Source organism: Amblyomma americanum, chromosome 7 (genome assembly GCF_052857255.1).
Source record: "Amblyomma americanum isolate KBUSLIRL-KWMA chromosome 7, ASM5285725v1, whole genome shotgun sequence".
NCBI classification, from domain to species: domain Eukaryota; kingdom Metazoa; phylum Arthropoda; class Arachnida; order Ixodida; family Ixodidae; genus Amblyomma; species Amblyomma americanum.
In genome coordinates, this window is record NC_135503.1 from 49,511,630 (window position 1) to 49,524,580 (window position 12,951).

General features: G+C 45.4%; 1 protein-coding gene across 2 annotated transcripts in view; it reads right to left on the minus strand.

Moving 5' to 3' along the window:
• LOC144099077 (metabotropic glutamate receptor 5-like) overlaps nt 1–12,951 on the minus strand; it is a 411,956-nt gene that overhangs the window by 58,933 nt on the left and 340,072 nt on the right. For both annotated transcript variants that reach the window (XM_077632161.1, XM_077632160.1), the window contains one exon: nt 11,019–11,271. In XM_077632161.1, coding sequence (XP_077488287.1) covers nt 11,019–11,271 — 253 coding nt within the window. The remainder of the gene's footprint in view (nt 1–11,018; nt 11,272–12,951) is intronic.

The following is a 12,951-nucleotide window of genomic DNA, read 5'->3' on the forward strand; positions in this document are numbered from 1 at the left end:
ACTGCTGGCTTCGCTTTCATTTTTATACGGCGAATGGAAGAAAGAAGAGGCGATGAAGGAGGAGGAGGAGCACACGCACACACACGTGGCTATGACTCGAGACGAGCGACGATTTCGCAAACGGTGACGAATTCTTAAAGATCTCGAAAGTGCTTCGAGCTTGAGTCGCACGGAGCTGCTCGGAACTTATTCGCGAGACGATCTTTCGATATATATATATATATACCTCTCCAAACCCTTCTGCCCGTTTAGTGTCGAGGCGAAGCGAAGACCGCTCTCGAATCGACAAGTAGTGTCATACCGTTCGTCTAGACAACCGAAGGATATAAAACAGGGCCCTTCTTCGACACAGCTGGGTGGTGTTATTGTTTTTCTTTAGCTTGCAGGTGATAGTCGTCAGTTCTACTTGAAAAAACTTAGTTGAGGTGTCGTCACGTAGGCGGCTAACCGTAACCTGATCGGTCGTGACGCGATAACTACTACCACGTCTATGTAATTGTATAAAATAGTTTTTGCTTTTTGAGAGAGGATAAGGTGAGAACAAAAAGGTACACACTTTTTTTTTGTCTGGCGAATATGATGTTCGATACAATCAGGAATCCCGTGCATATATAAACATCGGGTTTGGAAGCAGATAATTCTGCCTGTCAAAGGAGGAATATGTGTAAAAACTGGCTGTACTATATCAATGTAATTTACGCACTTAAGATTCCTATGTATTTGATCGCGCTCCTTATCAAGTGGACCCTTCAACCTATTCCAGAGTAATGAAAGTAAATGAACTTTGCATACTTTGTATAATATAGTTCTACTTTGCATCGCAAAATATGGCTGCAAAATTTGAGATTTACAGCGAAAATGAATAATTCGCCTTTGTGAAAAACTTTGACGTCATCAGCCGATGAAAGTATCTTTGAATACGCTTTTCTTAATGTGTACAAAGCGCCGTTAATTTTTCTGCGTGGTAGAGTCCAGTTTTACACAGTCAGTGGTACTTTCGTTTGCTACACAACGTTTTTTTTTATACCGTCTTATTGTGCACAGGTCCAGCATAAGTATTACATCAAGTTTTCACAGCAACGCTTGTTAGCCCATTTCATATATACCCGGTGTCTCGCTTAAGATCTTCTGCAATTTTTAAAAATATGCGTTTTGAGTTGGGAGTGTGCTTTTTTCAGCATAGCATTGTAAGCGGTGTAGCTCATTAGAGCACACTAAGACGTCCCAACTAGTAGCCTAGTTAAAGAATGTTGAGTAGTTTACTTTTTAATATTACTACTAGACTGTACTTGTTTGTTCAGAGGCGTGTAGCCCACCGTAAGTAATATTCATCTCAGTTTTTAGAATTTCGAAAACGCAGTTACCCTCGGCGCTATGGCCCAACATAGGCTATTTCTACAAATTACGTTCACTGGAGAGGTCACTTTGCCTGCAAGCTTTTTAAAAGCGCATGTCTTTTGGCATGGTGTAGGCAAAATTTGTTGGTCCACAGCGCCGACGATAACGGCGTTATATATAGATCTGACATAGACATTACTCAGGGTGTGCTACACGCCTATCGATATTTAGGTTGACTAATAGTAATAGTTAAAATGTTCTCTATTCAATATTAGTCAACCATCTTACTATTTAGCGCGTCTTAGCTGCATTCTGATGTGCTAGACCACTGTCAATGCTATGTCGAAAAAAATTGGCGGTGGTATAGCTCTGGCTAAATCTGGAGTGACGCGATATCTACAGCTGGCCGAGTGGAACTTTGTCACGTGACCAAACACGTGAAGAACCACGTGACAGCGTGGCGGCGCCGCCACCGCCACGCGCTGAAGGCTCGAAATGCTACCGTAATGTAGCTATCGCTACAAAACCGCTACTCTAGCTCAGAGAGCCCATTTTTAAAAATTGCGGAACATCTGAGGTGCAACACCGGGTATTATGTTTTCCTAGCCTTAAATTTAGGTGTAGACAAGACAGGGTTACATTCAAACCCAATGCTTTATTAGACGCAGGCAAAAGAAAGTTTATTGCAGCATCATCATTGGCCTGTATAACTTTTCATTACTCGTCATCCGCATGGATTTCTCTGATATAATTTCGCCCCCGTCACCGCATAGAATTCTTCCGATGAATACGCCATGACGGCGTCCCGCAAAAAAAGCGTCCACGTGTGCGCATCATTCAGGCATGCATCGTGGGCGCAAATTTCCTTCTCATCTGCCCCTTTTAACTTAAGTAGATCTTCAGCGTTCAAGTAGCGTACATAGAATGCACGCAGAGTATTGCAGTTGTATGTCATCACTGATGTGGAGCGGAAGGTAACAGCACGTGGCGATGGTTTTCAGAAGGCTTTTGTTGACTTGCGGGTGCCTAAATATAGCCCAGGTGTGGAAGCGGTCGCCTTCCTCACTACTGCACTGTAAATAAAGCCGGACGCGACGCTTAAGCTCTGCCTCAACGGTATGAGGCGATAGCGTTAGTGGATTAATACCTATATCAGCGGAATCGGCCATTCTATACCTTTCATTCACTGATCGCTGGGAGTCCTCATACCACTCGTGGGTTAAGCGATACGCCACTGCCCCGACAGGTGGCTGTTTCACGAACCTATCGCGAGCAATCGTTAATTTAACTGGCCACGTTGGGCAGGTTGTGACGACGTCGCAAGGTCACGTGATCTAGGTGGCAGGTAGGCCGCCTGTTTTTTTTTTTTTAATCACAACGCTAACGCCGTCCTCAATGACGATGACAGCGCCGAGGACGCCGGATTTTCTGTAGAAATGTAGCCTTAACGCTATCGCTTCAAAAACAAACGGAGGAGCAATCTTCACCAGTATAAACAAAATGCAGTGGTCCCTGACCCCACCTCCACATTATTCACTTGTAAAGCGTGCTTTTCCGCAAGCACTAGGTTAATGTAGAGAAGGCAACTTTACAAACCAACAAATTATCAGTGCATGAAGGAATCGCCTCAACCTGAATCTCCTGTAATGCGCGCTTTGCTGAAAGCAGAATAATAATGTCAATAATTATGCTTGTGCATAATATAAAGCGCACCTATACGAACGCACGCATAATAGATCTTGCGCTCCACAAAATATTATGAGAAATCAGGAGAATCTAGTGTGAGGCTTTGGATATTTTTGTAAGTCGCAGCGAAATTCCAATACACGGCCGTTTCCGCACATCGCTTCCATCGAAATGCGGTGGCGATGGACGTAATCGAAACCGGGAACTGGCGCTCAGAAGCCGCCCGTCGTATAGCTGTTGATGCACCTCAGCTGATGCATAAAACTAAGTATGACCGTGTCTGAAGGAATGTTTTTTTTTTCCCTTGGGAACCAGAGATATTCGCAACCCAAACAGAGCAAAACAACGGACGCCCACGCCTTAGGAACAGCCGGAAACAAGCAGAAACTCGAAAGATGAAACAACAAGGGAGAGAAAGGAGGAAAAAAAACGGTTCCGGTCATCATTTATGACGACCGACACGTGCGCAGGAGTGGCCGAGCAGCGCTGTAAATGATTGATGGGGGCGCTAGCCCACTCACGATTTCCTCCCCTTTTTTTTTGTTGCTTTCTGTCCTGATGTTGTTTTCTACTCCCGTTTGGGATGCAAAGCATAAGGCGTGCGTAAGCGTTTCGGAAGAGCCTGTGGCGACACACTCTGCGCACATTTCCGCGCAGCCTCCACCTTGTTACCATCCTGCCCAGCGTAACACGGCCACGGGCTGGACTGCGTTACCGATAAGACACAGCGCCACCGCTGCGTCACTCGAGGCATGCGTCACCGACGGTGGCTACAAAAACAGACTGCCCGGCTGGGAAGAGGGCTGTTTTCCTTCTGCTACCGAGTAGAGCGTAATGTCGGTATGCTGGTCCGCTGCCGTCGTTAATAAACAATTATTATGTTTTATGTTGGCATTCGCCCTTCGACACGAATGGCATCCCACAAGCCTATATATGAGCTGGTTTGGAATGAAAACAGCGCAGAACGGATTTGGCAGTGTACTTTTGTGGTGTCGTTCAAATTCTAACATCGGAGTGTTTATATCCAAACATAAATGCGTACATGAATTGAACAGAAGAACAAAAAAAGTTACGTGCGGTTTAGTTTTGTACACGCACAACCGGCACTGTACCGTGATGCCACTGGAAATCGCAGTGGCGACTTCTTCGTTTCGGGAATTTTCGGGAATTTCATTCACGATTTTCTCAGGAACGCGGCCAAATTTACGATAAGAAGAAGACGTTCGCAGTGTTTCCAAAGAATACTTTATCTATAGTTCGAAGTTACCTATTTCTCTTTAGTGTCCCTTGAAAGACGTGACAATTGAAGACGGGCACGGAATCTAGCATTATTTGATCCTGTTTGAGCCTGGCGTTTAAATAAGCGCCTATCTGCGGTCCGCTCTGATATGTAACATCCATATGTGCACTAAATTTGAAGACGGAATCATGGGTGGGTGGTTACTGATGCACTGAGCCATGCAAAAATAAAGGTTAGGAAGAAACTGAAAACAAGGACGATCTACTCTGGCATTCGAGGAGCTCCACATATCAAGCCGAAGCATCACTAAAAAATGGGGGCACACGCCCGGTCCGCGGATTGACAGAACAGTTGCACGCAAACTATGGAAAGAAGTTCAGGAAGAAAAGTAAAGGAAGGATGAATTGAGAATAGGCTAGAGAAAGAGATACAAAAAAATAAGGTCTGCAGAATGAGGGAAACTAAAACAACAAGAGAGGACTACGTCCACCACACCAGCATCGCGCGAACTGCGCGGGCGTAGGCCGCGGCGGAGAAGCAGAGAAGAAGCGGCGAGTAAGAAATCTCGGCTCGCCATATTGAAAATCAAAACTGATCCGAAGGCAGATCGCGTCCTTCGACACACGGGCGCAGCAAAATCTGGACGCGCGGAGCGGCAACCGGAGGTATACGAAGGCGGAGCACCAGGCCATCGATCGAATGCCTTTCCAGTGTATATCATTCCAGTATCCGGGGCCGGAGAGAGAAGTTTCTAACGAAGACAAGCCGGTCTGTAAAAGAAGAGGCAAGCAACGGTGAGAGAAGACGATGTAGGCGAGAAGAGTTTCACTTTCGAGGAAGATGCCACTGGGAATAAAGTTATATGCTACGAGCAAACTACAAATATGGGGGGAATCTGTAGACTAGCTAGAGGGAAGAACAGGGATTTAAAGAAGAAAAGAGATATGAGGGGGGGCTCAAGACAGTCGGTAGCAGAAACATCCAGACGTGGTATTTTCTGGCCAACTCTATATATAATTTATCGATCCGCTGTACAAAATAAAAAGGTGGGGAGATAGAAAAAAGGGAAATTCCACGGATCCAGAGGTCTTCGATAACCTTGACGCAGCGGAATATATGGCTTTATAGCCGTAGTCGGGCGGACCTGGTTTATGTTCCTCGCTTCTCGTTCCCTTTAGTTATTTTTTTTTTGCAAGTCTACCTTTATAGCTTCTTGCTGTTTGTTCAGGGAGGAAAATGAAAAGTTAGGGCGATCGTATGGACACAAGCTGGACATTGTGCATCAATAAATTTAAATACGAATCGCTTTAAATAAAAAAAAATTAAGCCACAAAAGCGCATTGTGGAGTAGTAGCTACTCCGTCTTCACAAGGTTGCTTGGGGAGATGTGGGCTGCACATACTCTGCAAAAGGAAAAGGAATTGAAAGGTTGATATTTGCCTCGTAAAGATTTTTTTCCTGCTCTTGTTCTTTCTTCGACACACGTGCAGACTATGTTGTGTTTATTGTACTTTCCTTAGCGTTTCTTCTATTTCCATATGTAAATTATTTTGCACAATGAGAATATAGCGGCGTATGTTTTGATTACAGGGATGTACGGTGTGGCCTGTGCTATCTGTGTACTGCGTTTGATTCACCCAAAAACATTATTTGAATGGCTAGATGAGAAAAGCAGCGAATTGCTGACGTTGTATTTCAGTGCTAAAACATGCAGGCTAGACATGCAGTCTTATGCGGTCAATGTCATTCTTTATTAGAACAAAAATTCTCAGCGTTAACGCGAGAAATTCATTCATCAGTGTGCAAACTAGAGGGCAGACGGCAAGTCTCATTTGATGACAAAAATAAGGTGTTTTCGCAAAATTGAATTTGCTCCACCGTGATACTTCAACTGGTGCGCTATGTAAGAATATTTTTGTAGATTTTTTCCGTGTGTTTAATAGTGCGAAAGCACTAATTGCGGTCCCAACCAAGAATCTTGAGTGAAGCCTCGGAGTAACTCGGGTATAGCTCGGGTTAGTTCTGAGGAGCGTCGCGCAAGCTGCGGCCAATGGGAGGAAGCTCGGGTAAGTTCGTAGAAGCGCCGCGTCAGCTGCAGCCAATGAGAGGAGGGCGTCGCGCCAGCTGCAGCCAATGGGAGGAAGCTCGGGTAAGTTCGTAGAAGCGCCGCGTCAGCTGCAGCCAATGAGAGGAGGGCGTCGTGCCAGCTGCAGCCAATGTGAGGAAGCTCGGGTAAGTTCGTAGAAGCGCCGCGTCAGCTGCAGCCAATGAGAGGAGGGCGTCGCGCCAGCTGCCGCCGAGTGGAGAGAGGGTGTGAAGATGAAGAGCGAGAGTTAAACGCGATTGCGTGCACATTAAGATTCCAGAAAAAACAGGCGGAGAATGAACACATGCTTTCGCACGTCGACTCGGTTTAACTACTTTAAAACCCTGCCACTTTTTATTTCCCCTTGGTACTTAAATGAGAAGCCATCTGAAAATCTATGAATTTTTCATATGACAATCAAAACAAAGGCCTAAAATTCAGGAAGACTGGCGATGTAGCTGTCGCTGCGTCCAAAGTCCTCATTTTCCTTATTTTTGTGAGAAACTATATCAAGGTTTCCTGTTCATCATCTGGAAAGACTGCATAAATATACGTTGCGCGGATTAGGCCTGTAGTCCAATGTAAGCGGGAAATAAACGTGCTCATTAGCTCTTCGTTAGAAGCACTGCAGAAGACTTCTGATTTACGCGCGGAAAGAGCTTTCCCAGTTTTCCCTTTTTTTCGCTTTCATCCGACCAAAAGAGACAAAAGTTGTCGGCTCAGCCGCTTCTCGGAGCCCGCAAAGACTAAGCTTCCCTCCTGGCTTGGTCAGCTTCACTTGCTGCTTTGGATCATGTTTTCGGTCGTTAGCATATGCTCGCGACGCGTCCGGGATTACGGGGATCCGCAGCCCAGTTGGCTCATTGGTTTGCGAATGCTGACCGAAAGGTCGGGAGACCCGTTTTGTACTTGGCTAGTGCATTCCGTGATGTAATTATATTCGTAGGCTTAGTCCTTGAAACGAGAACATCCCCGAAAACTTCGCCACGTCGCTGTGGTGAGTCGTGAGCTTTCATATAAGCAGTTGAAGAACATATACCACGCGGTATAAAAAAAAAATGGAGGGGACACATAAGCTTCGCCTTAGGGGTATGACGTGGCAGCGGATTGGGTAAATTGTCAAAAATGCAGAAAGTCATTCTCGACTTTATACATTCATAGATCCGCGGGAGTCCTCATACTCTTCATGGCGCAGTAGTGCAGCGTTTAGGCGATAAGCAACTGCCCTGCGATGGCACGTCCTCCCACCTGCGGGCCAGGTAGCTCATCCCGAGCGACCAGCCATTATTTAACTCCCACGGATCTGTCACAATGGGCAATTTGCTCACTATCCGGTGGGCAGGTTGAGACGACGCCGCAAGGTCACGTGACCTAGGTGGCCCACCTGCCTCCTAGGTTGCTCTCTGGGCACCAGCTGCCAAAGTCATGCTCATGGTTTTTCGCTCGCGACGCCGAAACCGGATTTTCTGGACAACGGGGCCTTTGACGCTCTCGCGTTAAATGCGGGGAGCGCAATAGCTTTGTGTTCATCAGTGCCTATATGCAGGCCAAGTGCGTTTCAGAAATGAATGCTTGGTTTTGTCTGAGCTGCCCGAGATTTCACTGCCCTCTCTCCCCACCTGCATCCGCCCCTGCTGACACGCCCTCGGAAATAGGGTTATACCTGTGCCACACGGACAAATTAACTTAATGTTATTGAGTGCTTATTACTTTCAGTTTTAATGCCATTCGCGTGGTGTCGCACGAATAAATTATATGACATTAGCATTACTGAGCAGCCTACTGAGTTCGCCCCAAGCCATTCACCTGTGGAATACGTATTCTCTTCGCCATTGCACACGCAGAAAATGATGAAACTTTGTTAGTAACAACGTATTTTACTGTCGCAAATGTGTTGTTCATAATTTTCAGTCAGATGAAGCAGATCTCCGTTTTCGACGTGAAGTGTGCCAATTTTACCAGAACTCCTGACAGATACCCTGAGGTTGTGCGTTGACACGCGAGTTTATGGTTACTTTTTCAATTTGTCAAGCAAGAACAGCGAAATTTTCTTCAAAACCATTTTTATATTACATTTAACGACTTTGCGTACTCATCGGCATTGCTTACATTAAGGTGAAATTTCTTGTTACCTCGCAGGTGTTATCGTCATGATGACTCTCGTATAATGACGTTAAATGTGGACGCGTAAATCCATCTTTGAAACAATGACATTAGCACGCTTAAGTCCTTAAGCATTTACTGCCATTCCTTGAGCACGTGTGTCACGGGCATTATTTTGCAGTAAAGAGTAAAGAAATGAGGTGAAATTTCGGTGTTGTTGAGCATGCGCGATTTTCGCCAACTGCCGGAAGTCCTTTTCGCTGCTGCAAGCGTCCTTAACAGATAATTTTTTTCAACCGCATGGGGAAGTCGAGATATTGGTGCGGAAATGCTGTGTTGTGATATATTATTGAGGTATTCAGGTTGTGAGAGAGATATAGGCGCAGTTAAAGATTCTTTGCATTCAGGCTGTTCTTGTTGTTTTTCTCTAGTATATGTTATTCTACAATTTTCGGCATTGAGGCACATTTCTGGGTGATTACTGCACTAACGAGTCATTTCATAGCCTCAAACCAATTGTGTAAAGTATATTGGTCCAGTTATCGTGCACTTCTTGCTACGGAAAGTTATGCAGAAGAAAACGAGCAAGTACAAAAAAAAATAAACCCATCGCTACACATTTCTTCAATTACAATATTGCATTGAGAAGAACAAATCAAATTAGAAACTTTTCAAAGCAAAATATTCATTTAGACAAGCACCTTAATGTCTTATAACAAATAATTTATGAAAGTCTGAAAATTTTTAAGTTTTGTAATTGTGATTTTAAAGATATCTTTCACCGTGGAAGAATGAGGTATATCAACTGAGTGAACCACATGCTTTACAGCATTTAAATATGACGCAATTTCTATTCTAAAGTTGGTTCTACATTGTGCTGCTGTTCCTTAACTAAAATGTTTGCAAAACTTACGCCACCAACGAATCGTTTTCACGGTCTTTTTACTGTAAGAGCTCTATATCATCTGCATTGACGTCTGTGTCAGTTGCAGAATAGAGAATTATGGTATTTGGTTTCGGTGTATAAATGTGTGGTGTCGGGCTACCGCACTCCATAAATAAAATACAGCGCTTAAATGTATGAAAAAATCGGCAACTCGAATGTTGTTTCAGCCCTTATTACTGTTCCGCCTTCTTAAGGCGCTCAATTTACCATTTTATTCAGAATGCACCGTTTCATAGGAACTATGCTCGATTTCGCCGCGTCGGCAGCGAAGCTAGACGGCACTCGCATTATACATGAAGCGTCACACATAGGCAGATACCACCCACAGTCATTACGTGACAGTGGCTTAGAGCAGCTGACCACTATTAAATTCCTCTAAATTCCTCCTCTAATTCCTCCAAAAACGTGTAAAGCGTTTGCAGCGAGTAACTAACAGATCAGCCTTTAATTGCAAATCAGTTGTTACTTTTACAGAAAGCTCGCCAAGCACCTGCAATTTTATTGTTTTCAAGTGACGATCATTATTGGCAATGCAGGCATCAACAGAATTCATACCTAACTTTCTAACTTTAAAGACAATCTATCGTGAAGCGAGTGCAAGTGGATTGGGCTCACCTGCACCTTTACATGCGGAACGGTGGTCCAGAAATACGTACAGGGAAGACTGCTTGTCATGGAAATTTTTCAATTCATCTAAACTGCTGTTCCATATAATTTATAGATTTGTGTATCTGTAACAAAACTCCACCTATTCAAGGAGAACTTTCCTTTAAAAAGTTTCCCTCGAGCTCCTATAGCTAGTTGGAATAGAATATATGCGAAACCCGGTTCGCATATGTCCCATATGTAAACACGAGGACATTGAGGCCGACATTCATCACTTACTGTGGGACTGCCTAGCTCTAAAGCCTACAAGGATCCGGCACCTGATGGTAGCGGGTCTATCACCAAGCAACCCTTCTTCATACATTGCCTGGACGCAGGGACCGTACCATCGTTCTCTACTGGACTTCGTCAAATCAGCTAACCTTTTTCCATTCATTTAATCTCTACTACATCATTCATCACACCTTCACCCATCATTGATGCCCTGGGGCAATAAATTTCGCTTAAAAAAAAAACGGTTAAGAACCAGTGCACGCGCAAGGCTATGCATGATCTCTAATCGTACTTTCTATTCTCGTTTTTATGGAGGAAAAATGGTAAGGCGCCCGTGTGCTGTGCGATGTCAGTGCACGTTAAAGATCCCCAGGTGGTCGAAATTATTCCGGAGCCCTCCACTACGGCCCCTCTCTCTTCCTTTCTTCTTTCACTCCCTCCTTTATCCCTTTCCTTAAGGCGCGGTTCAGGTGTCCAACGATATATGAGGCAGATACTGCGCGATTTCCTTTCCCCAAAAACCAATTATTATTATTATTACTTTCTATTCTCTCGTGCCGTGGTCGAGAACGCGATGAAAAGGTTGCTAAGTCATTTCTTTCTTCGTAACCTTCTCCTCCTCTTCTCCTCAGACGCCCTGTTCCTCGACGTGGACGGGAGTCGCTCGAATAAGATTCGCTCTGCCTCGTACTCGTAAGCTGCAGTAGTATAGTTCGCGGAGAGTACGATGGAGTGCGTACCTTCCGAAGAAGACGTACTTGCCGGCCACCCTGAGCCTGGGCCTGGCCGTGGCGTTGATGAGCGCGCGCACGGTGAAGCCCTCGCAGAAGCAGACCACCACGCGCGCTGCGCCGAACTTGTCCAGGCTGCGCACCACGTTGTCGTAGTCCTCCTCGTCCGCGTCCGTCGGGATCGCGTGCGAGTTGGCCACGCAGATGCCGGCGTCCTTGGCGCGGCTGGTGAACTCGTCGATGCCGTTGTAGCCGTAGTTGCCTGCAGCGCGCACACAGGAGCACGTTCATCAGCAGATGTTGAACTACTTCTTTTTTTTAATTTGAACGTTTTCTGCTGAGGAATATGCTTCTTCAACGTAGCAATAGTTTTAATTTCACTTGCGGTTACGTTTACTTACGAGAAGGTATTTCTGAATCTTGCACGAAGCAAGCAATTCGTAAGTGCACAACACTTATTACGATGCAGCCATTTGCACTGGTTGCTCTAAGAACGCCGGTGTGCTGTGTACTCTTATCTAGTTAATTGGTTTCCTTCTGCGAGTGAGGAACCTAGAACCAGCTGATTTAAAGTGTTAAATGAGTGAGGAAAGAGATTATCTATAATGCCAAGGTTCTGCAGCGCAGATGGTGCTGCACGAGCTGCCCTGTAAGGCTGAGAAGCCTGGGAATTTCCGAAGAAGCTCGATGGTGCACAATTTCCTCAATTCAGTCTTCACTACCACTGCTTGCTGCTGATTTAAACCCTTTATTTATTTTTGCCGTTTCTCCAGTGCACATACTGAGGTTAGTCTATGGCGTCTCAGGGAGGCTCTCAGCTTTTGGTGTGTAAAGGCTGACTGTGTATAGAGGAAAAAAGGCACGGAACATTTTATTGAAGTAGATATAAAGCACTTCGGCGTAATTGTTCGTGTGGCGAGAGAATTAGTGCCTTGAAAACTCATAACCACTCTCTTCTTCTCTCGCTCATATTGTAAAAGCAACTAAACAAGCCAGCTCCCAAATCAACAACACCACCAATAGTGCACGTGATCGGGGAAACATACCCAGGTACCACCTTAATCGAAAGCATTTCAATGCAGGTGCGGCTGTAGCAAGACTAACACTGCATTTGCCACCGCCAATACAGCCAACACTCTGCCAGCTCTTATTAGAAAGTTTAGTATGACACCGTACGTGTGTCGCCTCCGCCTTACACTCATCATTACAGAACGCACCTCGTCAAGGCATGCACGGAGTCGGTACTGAGATGTGCGACTCTGGTGCTGCTAACCGTACGCGAAAGAGCTCTACTGCTTATAATTTCCGTTTCAGAGCGGAAACTCTACTTCAGGGCCAAAGGTGCAAAAACCAGGTCATCGCTGAAGCCTTGACCTTGAATAAATAATAAACAAATAAATACATAAATTTAGTCGCGACTGAGATTTGTACCCGCGGCGGCGTGAACAGATCAGCTTCGCTGTCCACTGCACGAGAGTACAATGCTATCGGCGCAGCCGTTCACGCCCCGTGTTAAACTGGAACGCATTCTCGCGCTGTGCACTGCACATCGCTGTGCAGTGCACAATACCGTCGCCAGACGTGCCGACGACCCAGTAACGCAAAACCATGAGCCACACAGGCTAAACGCACGCCTCCGAACGTCTACCCGGTTTGTCAACGTTAAAACACTAAAATTTTTTTTCGTCCTTTTCGGCTGTGACCACTGCGCATTACGACTACGGTGGTAATGTGCAGTGACCTTTTTAACGTTTTTTTCAAAGTTAACTTGTCGTTCCCACGAATCAGGAAGTGGGCGCCTGCGAAGACAAAGCTGCTGGACGCAATGGACAGGCGTACCACGATTCGGGCGTTTCAGCCCCAGTTCAACGTCAACCCGTGCTGCTTTGCGCGTTCGGACAGCAACAAACTTTTGAAGATGCTGGGAATTTCACTCGTTTAT